Genomic DNA, 19,916 nt, shown 5'->3' with positions numbered 1-19,916 from the left:
AGACGATAATCAAAACAATACAAAAATGCGTGAGCCTGTCTGTCACAACGCCTCCTCTCTACCTTGGTCTCTAACTCAATCTTCAGGTCCTGCACCTCTTGGCTGTGCCTCTCCTTAAGCTGTCCCATGGCCATCTCAGTCTCAATGCTCACAACAAGACCTGGCAGACTCTCCAGAGAACCCAGGCCTGAGGGAACAGAAACAAAATAACCAAGGTTGTGCGAGTCACACCCAACGGGCTTTTACGGAGAGAAAAAAAGAAAAAAAAAGATTGACATTTCCAATTCTTACCATTCTTATTGGCCACTTGAAGCTTTTTCCTCGCCATGGGAGCTATGCCTCTCTTCATCTCCGGGTCATCTGAAGCACAATGGACAGGATTACAGTAAAGAGTTGTTTAGTGACTTAAGCTAAACTGTGTAACTGGAGAGCTACGCAGTGGAGGAATGAGAAGGTGTGTGTATGTGCATTAGAGAACCACATTTGATAAAATATTCAGTTAACACTTTAGTATACAGTAGGTCTAAATAAATGCACGGAACAAAAATATAAAACGCAACATGTAAAGTATTGGTCCCATGTTTCATGAGCTGAAAGAAAAAAATCCAGACATTTTCCATACGCACAAAGCGTATTTCTCTCAAATTTTGTGTTTACATCCCAGATAGTGAGCGTTTCTCTTTTGCCAAGAAAATCCATCTACTTGACAGGTGTGGCATATCAAGAAGCTGATAATGATCATTACACATGTGCACCTTGTGCTGGGGACAAAAGGCCACTTTAAAAATGTGCAGTTGTGTCACCCACAATGCCACAGATGTCAAGTTGAGGGAGTAACCACACCAGCTCAGGACCTCCAAATCCAGCTCCTTCACCTCGTGTGGGGGGCCCTCCAAGGACCACCCATGGCTGCACCCCTGCCCAGTCGTGAAATCCATAGATTAGGGCCTAATGAATTTATTTCAATTGACTGATTTCCTTATATGAACTAACTGAAATTGTTTCATGTTGCGTTTATATTTTTTTATCAGTATACATTTCAAAGTAAAGACTGAAAACGAGAAAAACAATATTTAAATATGTTCTTAACACAAATAGATTCTAGAGACAAAGATCAGGTGAAAACAGGGGTATACCCGAGTCTGACTCAGTAGTCAGTGATCGTTGGCTGGACCAGGCGTGTGTGGATGTGTCCCTTTCCTGTCTGGATCTCCTCCCAATCCCATGACTCTTTAAAAAATCCACCTCCGAGTTCAACTCGTCATTCCGGTCCCGCAGCGCCTGTGACACACAAACTTGTCATTTAGCAGAGTGGTGACACTTCAGACAAACATAAATAACACATCCAGCAAAACACAGCAGACTTACTATAGAGATAGAGCAGCACCAGTCAACAGTGTCCTCACTAACTGCCAAGTGCACATGCTAGTAAAGCCACACAGCAACACTCATTCTGTGAACCCAGAATAACACGCGCTCACCTTCACTTTCTAGGTTCCCAAAAATGGGAGGCATTTGGATAAATCAAGAGGTTTGTCATGATACACTCAAACTGATCTCAACTCTTTACAGGCAAGTGAGCAAAAAAAAAATCTGTTTGCCATGAATCATGAATGTTATGCATGCAGTGTACAACCAATTACTATGCTTTGGAAAATTGTGAAAGGTAAAACAGTTTTTGTAGCTTACAATCCACTCCTTACCAGTCCTGTCAATTGACAAATTAGTGGAATGTTAGCTAAAAAGAATGGTAGCCAGGCTAAGTCAAGCCCCCTCGGGGCTTCCACGCAAGGCATGATTCTTTAAACACAGACGCGAGCACACATACACACTTTCTCTGGCTCCTCTCGCTTACCCGGCACTGCAGCTCGAACTCCTTGATGATCTCAGAGAAGCGCTCCTCCTGGTTAAGCAGTCCTGTGTTGTTCGGATCCAGGCTCCCAAACTGCGTCAGCCAACCAAAACGGAAACTGTCATCAATCATTCATAGGGAGTGAGCTATGCAGTATTACCAGAGGGATGAGTTACCACAGAATGGCATCACGCCCATCCTCACATAGCTCCCACTCACCTTGTCTAGTAGAAGCTGGTCCAGGTCTCTCTGCAGTTTAGAGATGGTTCTCTCGGTCTCTGACAGCTTCCCCTTCAGAACACTGCCCTCCTCCTCCAAACGGCCTTTCTCCTGTTAGCCCAGAGGGAGGGTTACTTAGTGATACGATAACGCTTTAAGATATCCAACACAGTATAATCACGCCACAATAGAAAACAATAGGGGGTACTAACAACGGGCGGATTGTTAAGAAGCTAAGCAGCAGTCTGCCATTGGTTGGTTGTCCGTGAACGGGTGGGTCTAGTTGGAGTGTGAATAGAGCGTGTCTGAAGGTAGATGTTGAAAGCAGGAAGGCCAAGCCACATTTTTTTTTAAATTATTTTTTTAAATCACATGGGCTAATCTAATCCTCTCCTTTGAGTTCTCTAGTCTAGAGAAGAGACTGGGAGAGAGATGAAAAATTCCTTGCAGAACATTAACCAGTTTATACTCACACAAAAGTCTATTCAAAAGCTTAAGGAGCCTAAAGCAATGAGATCAATAATAGGAGGTTAAGCTCGAGGAATCTTGTAGGAGGGGTGGTCAAACAATTGCCTGTCTTATTAGCACGCTTTTCTCATTGTAAAAACCTCATGGGGCATCTCTATAGGGCCAGGCACCTGGGTGGCATTGCAGACTTCCTCGTGCAGACTGGCATCGTGTGCCCGTAGGACCTCCACTTCCTCTTTGAGCTTGGCCCGCTCATGCTCCACCTGCTGCAGCAGGACGTCGTTCTCCTGCGCAGATTCACTACGCAGGGCCGTAAGCCTATCCCGGAACTCCTGCTCCAGACCCCTGCCAGTCAGAGAGAAGTTTGACTAAATTTGCCTCTCCTCCATTCAACAGGAGTTACTTTACAGTACATTCAACAAGGTCAACAGCTCACACTCAGATCATGAAAATTCACAACCAGTCAAGCAAGATTTTCCAACCACAAGATCAGTCTGTAATCTATAACGAGAAGGAAGAACAGGTCTTACTTGATTTTGGTTTCATTCAGTGACTCAATGGCGGCGTGTCTGTCATCCACCTCGCTGACCAGCTGGAGGTTCCTCCTGTCGGCCCACTCCAGGTCAGCCTTGACCTTGTCCCTCTCCCGACACGCCTGGTCTGCTAGGACCCTGAGGGACAGCCAGTGGACAAACATTTCAGCATGGACCTTACCACATCACTCACCAGATTGACCCGATAGCTCAGGACATCATGGAGGACTAACTTTAACAGCAGAGAGAAAGAGATATATATATATAAACTCAGCAAAAAAAAGAAACGTCCTCTCACTGTTGATTTTCAGCAAACTTAACATGTGTAAATATTTGTATGAACATAAGATACAACAACTGAGACAAACTGAACAAGTTCCACAGGCATGTGACTAACAGAAATTGAATAATGTGTCCCTGAACGGGGGAGGGGGGGGGTTAAAATCAAAAGTGACAGTCAGTATCTGGTGCATTAAGTACTGCAGTGCATCTCCTCCTCATGGACTACACCAGATTTGCCAGTTCTTGCTGTGAGATGTTACCCCACTCTTCCACCAAGGCACCTGCAAGTTCCTTGCATTTCTGGGGCGGGGGCGGGGGGGTATTTGGATTTTTACTAATTGTCTTTGAAAGACAGGGTCCTGAAAAAGGGTTGTTTCTTTTTTTGCTGAGTTGATATTATATCTACATTACACATACTGGCAAATTAATACTTAATGAAAGAGTGCTGTATTTTGGTTCCAAAGTTGGTCATTAAATTGACAAAGGAATGACTTTTACAATCAACAATATAAAAGCAACATCTCGTCGGAGCCGTAGTAAAATCCGTCAGAACCTAAATCCATTATGTAGGCTACAGTTTCTCTGCACATTAGTGAAGTTGAACCAATGATTCCCCTTAAAGCAATGCCTGACCATGAAATCAATAAACAGTCGACGTAAATTAATTTAAGGGAAATTAACCCAGGGGATGCAACAGAGCTCGCCAGCTTGTAGTCCTAAAAAAAGAAAAGGAAATGAGTTACCAATGGTTAGTTCAGGGGGGGGGGGGGGGGGGGGGGGGGAGATGAATGGGGTTTTGGGATGAGCGCAGAAAATATGCCTGTGTTAACTTCAGACCGTAGGAAATATTATGTTCTAGGAGATAATATCAGTCAGTTAAAGGCTTTTATAATTCATAAAGGTCATGTTTATGTGCTCGTTTTGCTTCCATAAATGCTTCAAAATGCTTTGAACAAAACTTAAAGTCCTAAGCCTTTGTTTACCACTGACCTTATTTAACCCATTAATTTCCCCATTATGCTTAAACCAATGAGCCAGGGCGGCGTTAGTGCCTACAAAAAGGACACCATTACTATTGCTCTCTATGGACTCTCTTTGGCCCATGACCTTCATTCTAGAATCCAATGGAAGCGTGCAGTACCAAAGTATACAGTATCAAACCAAAGACCCACTGGAGGAACTGGATCTCATTCTTGTAGGAGATGAGGGCTGCCTGGTGGATGCCGTTGCCGCTGACCAGCAGCTCATTGTCCAGGGCCAGGGTGAGCTCAGACAGACTGACCCGCTCATCCAGGGGGAAGTCCAGAGTCTGGCGGGGACCAAACAGCACGGGTCAATTTACAAACGCATGGCAGTGGTAAATTAATCACCACCAACCCTGGTCCTGGAGTGCAATTTGGTGTTTTAGAGCCAACCTCCATCCCTGAAGCTCTCATGGACTAGGTGTTTTGACAACTGGTGTATGGTATATATAAATTCAGGTCAAAGTTCAGCTCATCCTCATGTTTACGTTCTACGGTACTAAAAAATGTGGCAGATTACACCATTATTATCTCGGTAACACTTAATATAAAAATCAGAGTGTGTCTAGCTAGGGGCTTTTGTAGGCTGCATTACATAGATTATAGTTCCACACTAAAGCATCTAATCGAAAGCAAAAGAGCATCAGCTACATGGAACTGGCAATCTCAATTCTACTCCTATTACACTTTTCACACACAGGAAGGAGACGCCCCTAGAAACCCTGCAGCTTTCTTTATCCCGTACAAACCAACACCAAGGCTCTTCAACAACATATCAATTCAAGCAGCCGTAAAAGGCAGAGCACTCAACATTTCAAGGCTACTTCTGAAAATAACTGGCACAAGCAATGAGCATGTGTATCTGTGACAACAGGAGATTTAAAAAAAAAACAGTAGTTGCATGAACATGTGCATTGGTTCAAAACTAGTCTGGGACTAACCTGTAGGATGTCCCTGCTGTTCCGTATGCCCTCGCCGGTCCAGAGGGCAATGACTCTCTCTGGACTGGTGCAGCCCGACCCTTCGTCCAGCCTGGTCAGCAGCCTCTGACCCACGGTGGCAGACAGGAGAGAGGGAGAGGTGGAGCGCACCGTCCGCTCCTCGAAGGCCTGGGAGAAAACAGAGGAAGACATGAGAGCTACAGGAACAGGCTAGCGGATGGCCCAATTCGGTTCCTCCGCCGCAGAACACCGCTGTAGACCACTGCAGTGCGGCCGTGCTTGTGTAGCCTCACTGCTGTTCCCACAATGCCATAGAAACACAAAGAAGTCCTCGAGAGGCATGGCATTGTCGCAGGAACACCTCCATCGGTCACGCTGCCCCTCGCTAAGAATAACCTGACCTCCCCCACTGTGCATAGTTTAATCCAGGCTCCCACAGACAAAAGAGCCTCAGTGCCACACACACACACACGTGTGTTTCACACGCCGCTAATAAACACCTTTTTGGTGTTGTAACACTTCATCTGGCTTAGCCCATTTTCCATTCCCTATTTGCACATGACATACTGTACATCTACCACTACACCCACCAGTTTAGGATATGGAGGAGTGGCAGTAGTTTTCAGGCTGAGAAACACACTGGGGGTCTCGGTGCTGGTTCATGTAGCTATCAAAACAACTTGCAAGTTGTTCCTAATACCTGAGAGGCATCAACATGCCCAGCTTTGAAAGAACAGATGAGGTCTTTCATAGTCCATGTTAACAAACCACAGGCAGATTTCAGGCCTGAAATGCAATACATGATTTCTGGCGGACTTTCTCCTTGTGTGGATATGGTCATTCGGCAAAGGAATGCAGGAAGGGCAGACTGAGCTCTGCCCTCAACAGTCAATGACTTGATCGGCAGCTGCCTAAAGTTCCTTAATTGACCAGCAGGAAATTGGTCTGAGTGACAGACGGCAAACTTACACACAGAAACTGTACCAGTATAATTAGTAGGCTTTGTATGTCGGATACTGAAGGGATAATGTATAAATCAATAAATCATATAATTTTGAATACTTTATCACGCCTATATCTTAATAAAAACTATGAGCCACAGAGAAGATCGCAATAGGCTCTTAAAAAAAAAAAACTATCAGCCAGCCATTTAAAGTAAAGTGACAGTGTATTTCTTATACATAGAATGAATCTCAAAAACTCCCTTCAGTTCGAGCCAGATGGAGGTCCCACGTGCCAATATATTGTCATTTGTGTTATCCACGGATCATTGTTCTGGCCTAATTACATACATTTACTCTACTGACCCAGACTCACTCACATACGTTTCCATAGAAATCAATTACTGTTAAAACATGTACGCATGCCCTAAAAAGGGTGTCCGTCTGTCTGCTCACCTGCTGGAGTGACTGCTGGGGGTTGGCACGTATGGGGGTGGAGGAAGAGGTGGGAGCTGGGACACTCCCCTCTCTGAAGAGACCCTTCTGGAACTCCCTGAGGCTGACCCTCCCATCCAGGTCAGTGTCCAACTTTCTGAAGAGGGCGTCCAACTCCTGTGTGATAACACGTAGAGTCAGGGGTTAAAAACACAAAGTCAAATTCACACAGAAATCATTGGCTTGTAACCACTGACTGCAGTCTAACTACCTTGGTGTGCACCCATGGATTAAAAAGGAATGGACGGACGTACCTACTGATAGACGAAACGGTGAAAACTCCCTTTAGCCCAAGTTTACACTAATCCAATACTTATGATCCCTTGAGGGGGAGTGAGCAAGTGCACACTTCCGGGAATTAAAACAACCACTGGCTGGAATGTTGGGCTGGCCATACCTCTGGATTCAGGTCCTGCAGGCCAAGGTGGTCACAGACCAGGGACAGCTCCTGCCTGTTCAGAAAGCCACCTACTCCTACCCCCAGCTCCTCCCACACCGCCCTCATCCGGCTGTCTGTCACCTCGGCCCGCGGCTCAGGGGAGTGGAGCGTGCTCTCCGAACTGTCCCGCTTCCATCGCTTCTGCTGCCCTGAGAGACACACACGTCAGGATGGAAGTCCCTCAGAGGGTATAGCAGTAGACTTGTATGAAAAGGGCCAGGAGTTTCCTGATCACATGACTGAACCAGGAAAAACTCCGGTCTTGAAAAATGAATGTACAATGAAGTACACTTAAAATGTTTAAATCACCTTTAAATAAAAATATTGAAGTACCTTGTGCCTCAAAAGTCTGATGGATGGTGTCCTTATGGCTTCCGGTGTCCTCATCCGACTTGAGACTCTGGAAGTAAGACATTGACGAGTGTCACCAAGTGTTCACAACTGAAAAATGACACGGCCTAAAATGCTGACCCGTATGTATGCCTATCCACATACAGTATCATAATCTGGCCTTGTTGTTTAGTCAGTGTGTAGGTCTGTGTGTGAACTGTGTGATGTGAGAGAGTGTACAGAAGATGAGGTGTGTGTGTGTGTAAGTGTGCCTTCTGAGTGTGAAAGAGAGACATCTGTAAGCGAGTGCTAGCCTGTTAGCGAAGAGCAATGACAACAGAGAGAGACAAATTAACTGACCATAAGGAATTCCAACCCCTTCTCAACATTATTTCTGCTACAGTGCGCAAGAAGAACCAGAAAATTGTGATTCCAGCAGGCTCAAGAGTAGACTGGACTCCCCAGCAGCATATGGGGCCGTTGGCTCTCACGCAGACAAACTAATTATGGTCTTACATAATAAAGTTTAACTGAAGCTAGTAATGGAAGTCAGTTATTGAGTACTGTATACTGAGGCAAGTTCCAAAGCACTTTGTAGAATTAAATGCGTAACTTCAGTTTATTATGTAATACAAACTTCCCTAATCTAACCAAATTAATCCTGGCAACATCTTAAACAGAGAATATATTTGTGGAAGGATTGGCTGCTACCGTCTTGGTGCCAAGGTCACATTTTCCCCCTCAAAAATCTTTGAAATGTCTCATTTTAAATCAATCCCATGTGGAAGACTGGTCTATTGATTTCATGGCTTCTTTATAAGGAATCAATCTGGGCACGGCACCAAGCTGCAGAGCCACATCAGAAACAGGCCACTTATCATGGGACAACAAGACACTATCAATTTTTTATCAGCTGAAATTCTTGAACAACATTTAACTCATCCATGAAAGGCTTTTCAAAATGGGAACACTGTGCTGGTTTCGGGATTGTCTAATCCCTCCCCCTCCTTTTCTCTCTAACAAATCCATTTGGTTCTCTCCAACACATGGCAGGCTACCCCTGGTCAGTGAGTTTATTATTGTTGTCATAGGCACCACTTCAGGGTCACAGAACACCATTGTGCTCCTTACTACAGTGGCCCGAGGCTTAAGAAATGTAAACAAACACTAACAACACAAAATGGTGGGCAGTCATATAGTCAGCTGAGAAGGTAAAGACATGACTAATCCTCAACATATCAAAGGATAAAAACATTCAAAACCAATCATTTCAGCTGGATGATGAAATCCTAACATTCATGTCCGTAAGTCAACAACAGATTGACGATGGTTGACTACCCGCTGTAACCAGACAAAAAGGAATACTCCGTCTGAACAGGGAGAATGTTACAGAACTCTCAACAAATAGAATGCGAATGAAAGGTGAATGGAAACGGATGCTAACTTAAGCATGCCAGCTAAATGGGACACCAACATTAACATGTCCTTGAAAATGCTTCTTCGGGCACTTAACCCGGACGACACGCTGCATTGTAGGAGGATGTGTAGACAAATGTAGGTTGCGTATGATAACTTAATAAGACATATGAAGTGATGTGAAGAGGGATAACCTCGTGTGAAATATTTAACAGAACCAGTTCAATTATTTACATAATAAGGGGTAGCCGACGGCAACATTCCACCACCAAAATTCCACAAAGAAACCGTGTTTCAGCCCAAAAGCGGTAAACGACCTATCAACTCCCCAGCCCCATGAATCCCAACCTCCCCCATTCCAATCACATAGTTCACCCAGATAACTATGTCCCTGTTACCAAGGAGTTGACTGTTACTACGCTCTACCTGGGTAAACTGCTGTGACCCATCCACTGTAACCAACAATACGACAGGGATACTATGCAGTAGTTCAACTCTCTATCCTCCAGTAGCAAGGAATCCACCAAGGCTTAAAGCTGCTTACATAATGCCTTAACTGCTGGAAATGTTAACTATTTAAAAATAGATTATTGGTGGAGAGCTTAATGAGAAACATGGCACAGGGATCTATCTGGCACTATGGCTTGACGAGGGAGAGAGGGGCTTTGGAAAGACGTAATCTCACGAGTTAGAGATAGTCAGTGCAGCGTTACATAAAAGCTCTAAATATTTCAAAGTGAAAAAAGAGAGAGAGAATCTGGGATAACAGGATGGGTTTCTAAAAGGAGCACTTTGTTCACAGGCAGCGGCCGACAGAGGTCAACCATTGCTTTTCGATGATTATGTCGGCTAGGTTTATGTATGCATACTCATAGATAAAATGTGAGAAGTGTATAGCCTCATTATCAAAATCTCTATCAGGCCATTTATGCAACTCTTACTTCAACTAACCTACTCATTCCAGACTCAGAACGAACACACACACAGGTCAACTGCAAAGGGCGCCAAACTTTTCACTCACAGCGGTGTTTCACGCAGTCTTTAACACAGACAGATACCCGTCAGCCACCAGAATGACCTTTCCTTCACTAGTTGTCTTCTACGGTTATACAATTTAGATCCCAAAACAATGGGCCTTCAATAAACATGATGTTGGGAGATAAGCAGACAGCACCCCCCCAACCATGACTTTTCCTGGGCCTCGTTACCGTCATTTCACACCTAATAATACTGTAATAAAATGCAATGAGACCAATGAAAGACAAAGCCATGGAAGATCAGATCCCTTAAGTACCTGGAATATGCACCAAGCCAGCAGCATAACAGAGGATTCCACTCATTCCAATATTAATCAGACTGAGTCAGCAGATTCAAAATCACAAAATACAGTATAATCAGATGGTCCAAAGCTCTCCTCCGTAAGGTAGAGGTCCTGACTAGTAGAGAGCTTATTATTTTATTACAATGGATATCACATACATTGACACTTTGGCAATATTTACACAATGTTTTTCATGCCAATAAAGCAATGAGAGAGAGAGCGAGAGAGCCAAAGCTAAAACTGGGGGAATGGATGTTGTGGGGCAGGAGCGGGGAGCAACCATGAGCGCTGCCAGTAGCACATTCCATATAATCCCACTTCCTGGGTGTGGAGTGGAGCGGTCTGCTCAAAACCCCAAGTACCTCAGACTCAACTCTCTCACTCAGTTATACAGTGGTCTGAAGAGAAGTATGGTGTGGAATCCTACAAAATGTGTGGTTGCCAACAAATTGAAGGTTATAGAGATATTTGATTCAGACCTCACCCAGCACCACACCATTCAAGGGATGTGTAGGAAATTGAAGTGAAGCACTGACTTGCCTAGTTCAAAAATAAATACAAATGGGAATCTCTCTCCAAACAGTCTGATCTATATTAGGCCCTGCGCCAAGCTTGAAAAGTCAAAAGTCAGCCATCTTTGTCAGTGACTCAAATTAGGGCACAGCAACAGAATAAAACACAGCAGACAAAAAGGTGAGAGGGGTGGAGGAGGAGCACGTCTCTTACCTCCACACTCTCTAGAGAAGTAGAGCGTCTGAGTTTTATCCTCCTCACGCCAGCGGGAGAGGACTCCTTCTGCTCCGTCCTGAAAGGACGAGAGCCCTCTGAGTCAGCTGGGAGCTCAGAGTCGGGCCTGTCCGGCTGGGACCGCCGGCCGTAGCGCTTCGTTCCCTTCACAAACTTGGGCTTCACTTCCTCAGGAACAACTGGGAGGGCCGGGAGAGGAAAGAGATGGTGATTGGGAAGGACAGAGAGAGATTACAGTGAAATGCCTTTCTTGAAAGCTCTTTCCCAACGATGCAGTAATCAATATCAGTAGTACTATAAAATAAAGTAGAACAAAAACACGAGAAGAATAAATAAGAATAAGATAAGTAAGCTACACGTACAGTACCAGTCAAAAGGTTTTTTTTCTTTATTTTTTACAATTTTCTACATGTACTATTATGTAGAATAATAGTGAAGACATCAAAACTATGAAATAACACATATGGAATCATGTAATAACCAAGTGTTAAACTAATCAAAATGTATTTCAGATTCTTCAAAGTAGCCACCCTTTCCCTTGATGAAAGCTTTGCACACTCTTGGCATTCTCTCAACCAGCTTCATGAGGTAGTCATTTCAATTAACAGGTATGCCTTGTTAAATTGTGGAATTTCTTTCGTTCTTAATCCGTTTGAGCCAATCAGTTGTGCTGTGACAAGGTAGGGGTGGTATACAGAAGATAGCCCTATTTGGTAAAAGACCAAGTCCATATTATGGCAAGAACAGCTCAAATAAGCAAAGATAAATGACAGTCCATCATTACTTTAAGACATGAAGTTCAGTCAAATCAGCAACATTTCAAGAACTTTGAACGTTTCTTCAAGTGCAGTCGCAAATACCATCAAGCGTTATGATGAAACTGGCTCTCATGAGGACAGCCACAGGAAAGGAAGACAGAGGATCATTTCATTAGTTAACTGCACCTCAGATTGCAGTCCAAATAAATGCTTTACAGATTTCAAGTAACAGACACATCAACAGTTCAGAGGAGACTGCGTGAAATCAGGCCTTCATGGTCAAATTGCTGCAAAGAAACCACTACTAAAAAGGACAACAATATGAAGAAAGACTTGCTTGTGCCAAGAAACAAGATCAATGGAAATTAGACCGGTGGAAATCTTTCCATTGGTCTGATGAGTCCAAATTTTGGTTCCAACCGCCATGTCTTTGTGAGACACAGAGTAGCTGAACGGATGATCTCTGCAAGTGTGGTTCCCACTGTGAATCATGGAGGTGTGATGGGTCTTTGTTGGTGACACTGTCTGATTTATTTAGAATTCAAGGCACATTTAACCAGCATGGCTACCACAGCGATACGCCATCCCATCTGGTTTGAGCTTAGTGGGACTATTATTTGTTTTTCAACAGACAATGACCCAACACACCTCCAGGCTGTGTACAAGCTATTTGACCAAGAAAGAGAGTGACGAGTGCTGCATCAGATGACCTGGCCTCCACAATCCCCCAACCTAATTGAGATGGTTTGGGATGAGTTGGACCACAGTGTGAAGGAAAAGCAGCCAACAAATGCTCAGCACATGTAGGAACTCCTTCAAGACTGTTGGAAAAGCTGTCAAGGTAAAGGGCAGCTACTTTGAAGAAGCTCACATAAATACCATACCATACCATACCATACCATACATACATACATACATACCACACTTTTTTGGTTACTACATATTTCCATGTGTTATTTCATAGTTTTGATGTCTTCAGTATTATTCTACAATGTAGAAAATAGTAAACATAAAGAAAAACCCTTGAATGAGCAGGTGTGTCCAAACTTTTGACTGGTCCTGTATGGGAGTGAGTGTGCATAGTCAGTGCAAAGATTTAAAACATGTAATACAGAAAAAAAAGTGTCAATGCAGATAGTCCAGGAAGCCATTGTGTTCGAACTTTTAGCAGTCTTATGGCTTGGGGATAGAAGCTGTTCATGAGCCTGTTGGTGTCAGACTTGTTGCTCCGGTACCGCGGTAAAGCAGAGAGAACAGCCTATGGCTTGGGTGGCTGGTCTTAAACAATTTTCCCAGCCTTCCTTTATCAAATATGTTGGCTCACTATTTAAAAAGAAGACAGAGAACAAGATATAGGATGAAAAATATGTCCTTGTCTATAACTGTTCTGTACTATTTGTATATTTTACATGGACACCAGGAAGAGTAGCTGCTGCACGTGCAGTAGCTAAGGGAGATCCTAATAAACTAAAAACAGCAGACTAGCTAGCACTACCTAGAAAAAAAAAGTATATACATTTATTTTACAAATTGATATACTTGGAGTCAAAGTATCGATATAATATTTTCCACATAAAACATCATCCAAAGATAAAAATCACAATATGTAACCGTATCAATTAAAGTAGTATCACTTCTTGTATCAACTGTATCTGTACTAAAGAAATTGTTTTTTTAGACCAGCTGGGCATTTTGTCTGCCCACAATTACTACTATAAACATATTCTCACAAAATCTTGTTAATGTTTAGTTACAAAGAAACAAGGGATAAACTGTAGTGCAGACTTAGTAGTAGCCAAATCTCTGGTCATACAAAAAACATTGTCAAACACACCCTTTAAAAAAAGGGCATTTCAAAAGGACAGTGGTCATCAGTTCCCAGAAACTAACTTGGCAATAAACTTAAATCATACTGTAACATTCTGGGAAGGAGGAGGGAAACTCTGGTGCCCTCCTAGATCCTCTTACTGTAATACCCTAAAACTCAAGAAACACATTTCAAAATAAAACACACACCAATGTATGGCCAACTAAAGTTCGCAAATCATATAAAGTGAATGGCTGTACAATACATATCTTAACTGAGTTTGGGTTTGTTAAAAAAGGTACAGGAAGTTTAAAACACTTGAATCAGTATTTGTTTCAGAATAAAATCCATCCTGGAGCTAAATCAGGACAGAGATTATTAACTGGATCAACTGCATTTCCGTAGGGAGGGAAGATACTAAATATAGCCTATCCCTTTGATGTCTCCAATAGTACGGTCGTCATTTACTGTAGGAGTCCTCATTCAGGTGATCTCACGGTCAATCCACCCTGTGCAACAAACCAGAATATCCAAATTGAAGTACGAGTCTAAAAAATGATTTTGATTGCTTTTGATGAGGGCACCATACTAAGGCAGACTATCTCATATAAAAGCAGACGTTTATCCACAAGGATACAATGTTTACTTCAAACAATCCATCTTAGAGTACAAATTATACCATGACATTCAGGTGGGTCTCTATTGTGCTACGCAATTTAATTTTCATGGGCCTAAAATGGTAAAAATGAATAGCCTTTTAGTGTGGTATGAACACAACCACTCATATTTTCATCTGATTGTCAAACAGATCATATGAGAAACATATGAAATACTTATTTTCCACCATAATTTGCAAATAAATTCATTAAAATCCTACAATGTGATTTTCTGGATTTTTTTTCTAATTTTGTCTGTCATAGTTGAAGTGTACCTATGATGAAAATTACTGGCCTCTCATCTTTTTAAGTGGGAGAACTTGCACAATTGGTGGCTGACTAAATACTTTTTTGCCCCACTGTATACTCACGCCATTTTACGAAAGGAAATAGACATCGGTTACAAAACACCAAACAGTGTAACCAATGACATTCGGTGATTGCCATTGATTCGGCCTACACGTCTTGCTGACAAATTGTATTTTTTTTGTAGCCTGAAAAGCTGGGACAACTGTAAATGGGGCTGAAACTGAATGGTCACCCTAACACACACACACACACGGTCAACATACTAGACTAGGCTACAATGTGTATCAACATGAACTTGAAATAGGTATGACGGTAGCCAGTGATGTAGTGGAATAAAATAGATATTTTTAGGTAAACTCTGCCTGTCGCGGTAAAATTTAAAAAAAGTATCGTTCCATATACTTTCAATGCATTTTTCTGAAAGGGTGAGTAAACTGTGTTCACCCTGCACTAGGCCTAAACCGTTGTCGGTAGCCTATCCTCTCGGCTGAAGCAATTTTACACACGCAGAACAGGTAGCCTACATTCAATATAACACATGGAGTTGAATCAAAACATGTTGTTTTCTACCCAAGTTCATGAGTTGTCCATAATTCATGAGTTAATGGGTGGAGTCTTCACAGCTCGTGTGACAAACGTTTCTTTCTTTACATGAAATGACATTTATGACAGTGTTATGTCACTATTTAGCATTTAACAATTTAATTAGAACATTTAACTTAAATCCTGTACAAATCGTGGATCTTGGAGATCACAGAAAGTGCACTGTAAGTGTAACTATGTCTACTTAACACTTCGTTATGCATCGCTGAGGAAACAGTTAATGTAGGCCTATGCCATTGCAAAATCGAATTCTTCTAACCGAAAGAGGCTGGATGGATTGGATGCGCATTAATGTCTAGCTGTAGGCTAGATGTCTAGTGAGATGGTTGGCCATCATCAGCTGATCCAGGAAAGAAAACAAATATTGCTAGAAAATACTCAAGCTAAATACACTGAGTACACAAAACATAAAAAGGAACTCCTTCCCTATAATTGAGTTGTTTAACAGTGGTAAATATGGCAAATTGTTCAATTTGCATTATTTAGAGACGCTCCAAAGTTTGACTTTTGTTGCATTTAGGGAAGCTAACGGCTCATTAAAAAGGGGAGATGAGCCCCCCCGGCATTCGCACCTCGAATCTGATCAATAAACCCATCTTATTCACCACATGGGGCCAGTTGACATGGAAAAACAGCAAACTGAACTGATTAGGTACATAAACAAAATCATTGGATTTGCGCAGGCATCTAAATGCAAAGCCCCACCTCCCCAGCATACATGTTTTACCTGGCTCCAGGTAGCTGCTCTCCTCTTCAGAGGTGCTGAAGTCCAGAGAGCGTGATAGCACAGCTACAAAGCCTTCTTTGAACTCCTCAAAATTCACCTGCATAACAAAAGGGAAAGTTAATTAATTGTGCACACTATTAGCAACGCACATGCCCCGCCCACATGAGGATCTGTTCTTTTTAGCCATCTATTTCCGGTGTTTGAGGGGTGCAAAATCCACTTGTCACTTAAATCTCGCAACACTGATTGTTTTCATACTCTGGCGGCTCTTCCCAATCTTGCTTGTGCCATTAGTTTTCTCCGTTAACAAAAACAGTGGAAATGTTTGTAATGACCTGTCAAACACTCTGGTGATGGCTGAAGCAGCCTCAATGGAATACATTGGCTTAACGTTGGATCTATAAGAAAGCTAAAACGCTTCATCAGTGATTTTTTGCGCAATTGAAAAATACAGTTGAAATGTTTACAAATGAGATGCACTGAAATTAAAGCAACTTACGAAAATTAACACTGATTGTATGGACCGCTCTGAATGCATTTGGAAAGTATTCAAACCCCTTGACTTGTTCCACTTTGTTATGTTACAGCCATATTCTAAAATATACTCAATAAAAATCGATCGACACAATGAAAAATCTAAATGTTTTCACATTACCTACATATAAAAAACAGGAATACTTTATTCACCTAAGTATTCAGAACCTTCGCTATGAGACTCAAAATTGAGCTCAGGTGAGATGTTTCTACAACTTGACTGGAGTCCACCTGTGGCAAATTCAATTGATTGGACATGATTTGGAAAAGAACACATCTGACTATAGAAGGTTCCTCAGTTGACAGTGCATTTCAGAGCAAAAACCAAGCCATGAGGTCGAAGGAATTGTCCATAGCGCTACGAGACAGGATTGTGTCGAGGCACAGATCTGGGGGAGGGTACCAAAACATTTCTGCAACATTGAAGGTCCCCAATAATACAGTTGCCTCCATTCTTAAATGGAAGAAGTTTGGAACCACCAAGACTCTTCCTAGAGCCGGCCACACTGAGCAATCAGGGAGGTGACCAAGAACCCGATCGTCACTGACAGAGCTCATCTGTGGAGATCGGTTGTCCTTCTGAAAGGTTCTCCTATCACTCCACCAATCAGGACTTTATAATAGAGTGGCCACACGGAAGCCACTCATCAGTAAAAGGCACATGACAGTCTGCTTGGAGTTTGCCAAAAGGACTCGCAGACCATGAGAAACAAGATTCTCTGTTCTGATGAAACTTTTGACCTGAATGCCAAGCATCACGTCTGGAGGAAACCTGGCACCATCCCTATAGTGAAGCATTGTGGTGGCAGCATCATGTTGTGAGGATGGTTTTCAGCGGCAGGGACTGGGAGACTAGTCAGGATCGAGGGAATGATGAACGGAGCAGAGAGATCCTTGATGAAAACCTGCTCCTGAGCGCTCCGGACCTCAGACTGGGGAACAAGTTTCACCCTAAGCACACAGCCAAGACCATGCTGGAGTGGCTTCGGAACAAGTCTCAATGTCCTTGCGCCCGGACTTGAACATGGTCAAACATTTCTGGAGAAACCTGACTGTGCAGCAACGCTTCCCATCCAACCTGACAGAGCTTGGGCTCATGTTTGATTCGATTTTCAAATAACTTTGCATTCATGTCAGAGTGATTCGGGACAAAAGAGTGCCGAGTAGCAGGCAGTTAGCAAGTTTGGTAGGCTACTAATGGCCATCAGCAGTAGCAGAGCATGGAGAAGCCTATTTATAGTGACTAAACGGTCACACCTCGTGACCGACAGTGTGGCACTAATACAGTCACCGAAACAGTCCAATATTTATTAACATTTTTAAAAGGAGTGCATTATAAGAAGTGAAATTTAACAATAGATCGAATACCTGAATTCCCACCAAAATGCCTTTACTCCATTCATTATTTGTTTTATGTGGTATAATTCAGTCAATATCTGATCGATTTGAAAGAAATCCATGGTCCAACTAGTGCATTTATAAGAATAAATTCAATGACTGTTGCGTACCATTGTGAGACATGACTACAAAGGGAAACCCAGCCGCAAGCTGCCCAGAGATGCAAGCCTACCAGACGGGCAAAATGGCTTTTATGCTCGATTTGAGGCAAGCAACACTGAAGCATGCATGAGAGCACCAGCTGATCTGGATGACTGTGTGATCCGAGCAAGACCTTAAAACAGGTTACATTCACAGATTGCCAGGACGTGTACACAGAGCACGCGCAGACCAACTGGCAAGTGTCTTCACTGACATTTTCAACCTCTCCCTGACTGAGTTTGTAATACCTACAGTTGAAATAGGAAGGTTACATACACCTTAGTCAAATACATTTAAACTCAGTTTTTCACAATTCCTGACATTTAATCCTAGTAAAAATACCCTGTCTTAGGTCAGTTAGGATGACCACTTTATTTTAAGAATGTAAAATGTCAGAATAATAGTAGACAATTATTTCAGCTTTTATTTCTTTCATCACATTCCCAGTGGGTCAGAAGTTTACAAACACTCAATTAGTATTTGGTAGCATTGCCTTTAAATTGTTTAACTTGGGTCAAACATTTTGAGTAGCTTTCCACAAGCTTCCCACAATAAGTTGGGTGAATTTTGGCCCATTCCTCCTGACAGAACTGGTGTAACGGAGTCAGGTTTGTAGGATCCTTGCACGCACACGCTTGTTCAGTTCTGCCCACACATTTTCAATATGATTAAGGTCAGGGCTTTGTGATGGCTTCAATATATCCATGTAATTTTACTACCTCATGATGCCATTTATTTTGTGAAGTGCACTAGTCCCTCCAGCAGCAAAGCACCCCCACAACATGATGTTTCCAACCCGTGCTTCACGGATGGGATGGTGTTCCTCGGCTTGCAAACCTCCCCCATGTTCCTCCAAACATAACGATGGTCATTATGGCCAAACAGTTCTATTTGTTTCATCAGACTAGAGGACATTTCTCCAAAAAGTACGATCTTTGTCCCAATGTGCAGTTGCAAACCGTAGTCTGGCTTTTTAGTGGAGGTTTTAGAGCAGTGGCTTCTTCCTTGCGGAGTAGCCTTTCAGGTAATGTTGATATAGGACTCGTTTTACTGTGGCTATAGCTACTTTTGTATATGTTTCCTCCAGCATCTTCACAAGATCCTTTGCTGTTGTTCTGGGACTGATTTGCACTTTTCGCAGAACATGTCTCCTTCCTGAGAGGTATGACGCCTGCGTCGTCCCATGGTGTTTATACTTGCATACTGTTGTCTGTACAGATGAACGTCGTACCTCGAGGTGTTTGGAAATTGCTCTCAAGGATGAACCAGTGGAGGTCTACAATTTTTTTATGAGATCTTGGCTGATTTCTTTTTATTTTCCCATGATGTCAAGCAAAGAGTTTGAAGGTAAGTCTTGAAATACGTCCACATATACACCTCCAATTGACTCAAATTATGTCAATTAGCCTATCAGAAGCTTTTAAAGCCATGACATTTTCTGGAGTTTTCCAAACGGTTTAAAGGCAGTCAACTTAGTGTATGTAATCCTCTGACCCACTGGAATTGTGATACAGTGAATAAGTGAAATAATCGGTCTGTAAACAATTGTTGGAAAAATGACTTGTGTCATGCACAACTAGATGTCCTAACTGACTTGCCAAAACTATAGTTTGTTAACAAGAAATGTATGGAGTGGTTGAAAAATGAGTTTTAATGCACCAAACTAAGTGTATGTAAACTTCCGACTTCAACTGTACGTTTCAAGCAGACCACCTTAGTCCCTGTGACCAAGAAAGGGAAGGTAACCTGCCTAAATGACTACAGTCCCGTAGCACTCACGTCGGTAGCCATGAAGTGCTTTGAAAGGCTGGTCATAGCTCACATTATCCTAGAAACCCTAGTCCCACTCCAATTCGCATACTGCCCCAGCAGTTCCACAGATGACGCAATCTCAAATCGCACTCCACACTGCCCTTTCCCACCTGGACAAAAGAAACAATGTGAGAATGCTGTTCAGTGACTACTGCTTAGCGTACA

The 19,916-nt window shown here is 42.7% G+C and overlaps 1 protein-coding gene across 2 annotated transcripts in view; it reads right to left on the bottom strand.

Moving 5' to 3' along the window:
* The window catches only part of LOC109899664 (ninein-like protein), a 37,294-nt gene that overhangs the window by 9,030 nt on the left and 8,348 nt on the right, over positions 1-19,916 (bottom strand). For both annotated transcript variants that reach the window (XM_031835820.1, XM_031835821.1), the window contains exons 3-16: positions 15,867-15,963; positions 10,986-11,185; positions 7,526-7,592; positions 7,151-7,341; positions 6,715-6,870; positions 5,318-5,485; positions 4,527-4,663; positions 3,070-3,210; positions 2,710-2,884; positions 2,072-2,182; positions 1,856-1,945; positions 1,137-1,281; positions 292-360; positions 63-187 (exon numbers count right to left, since the gene is read on the bottom strand). In XM_031835820.1, coding sequence (XP_031691680.1) covers positions 63-187; positions 292-360; positions 1,137-1,281; positions 1,856-1,945; positions 2,072-2,182; positions 2,710-2,884; positions 3,070-3,210; positions 4,527-4,663; positions 5,318-5,485; positions 6,715-6,870; positions 7,151-7,341; positions 7,526-7,592; positions 10,986-11,185; positions 15,867-15,963 — 1,872 coding nt within the window. The remainder of the gene's footprint in view (positions 1-62; positions 188-291; positions 361-1,136; positions 1,282-1,855; positions 1,946-2,071; positions 2,183-2,709; positions 2,885-3,069; positions 3,211-4,526; positions 4,664-5,317; positions 5,486-6,714; positions 6,871-7,150; positions 7,342-7,525; positions 7,593-10,985; positions 11,186-15,866; positions 15,964-19,916) is intronic.

Source organism: Oncorhynchus kisutch, linkage group LG11 (assembly GCF_002021735.2).
Source record: "Oncorhynchus kisutch isolate 150728-3 linkage group LG11, Okis_V2, whole genome shotgun sequence".
Lineage (NCBI taxonomy): Eukaryota > Metazoa > Chordata > Actinopteri > Salmoniformes > Salmonidae > Oncorhynchus > Oncorhynchus kisutch.
The sequence above is the reverse complement of the archived record's forward strand: the minus strand, read 5'-3'. Positions and strand labels throughout refer to the sequence as shown.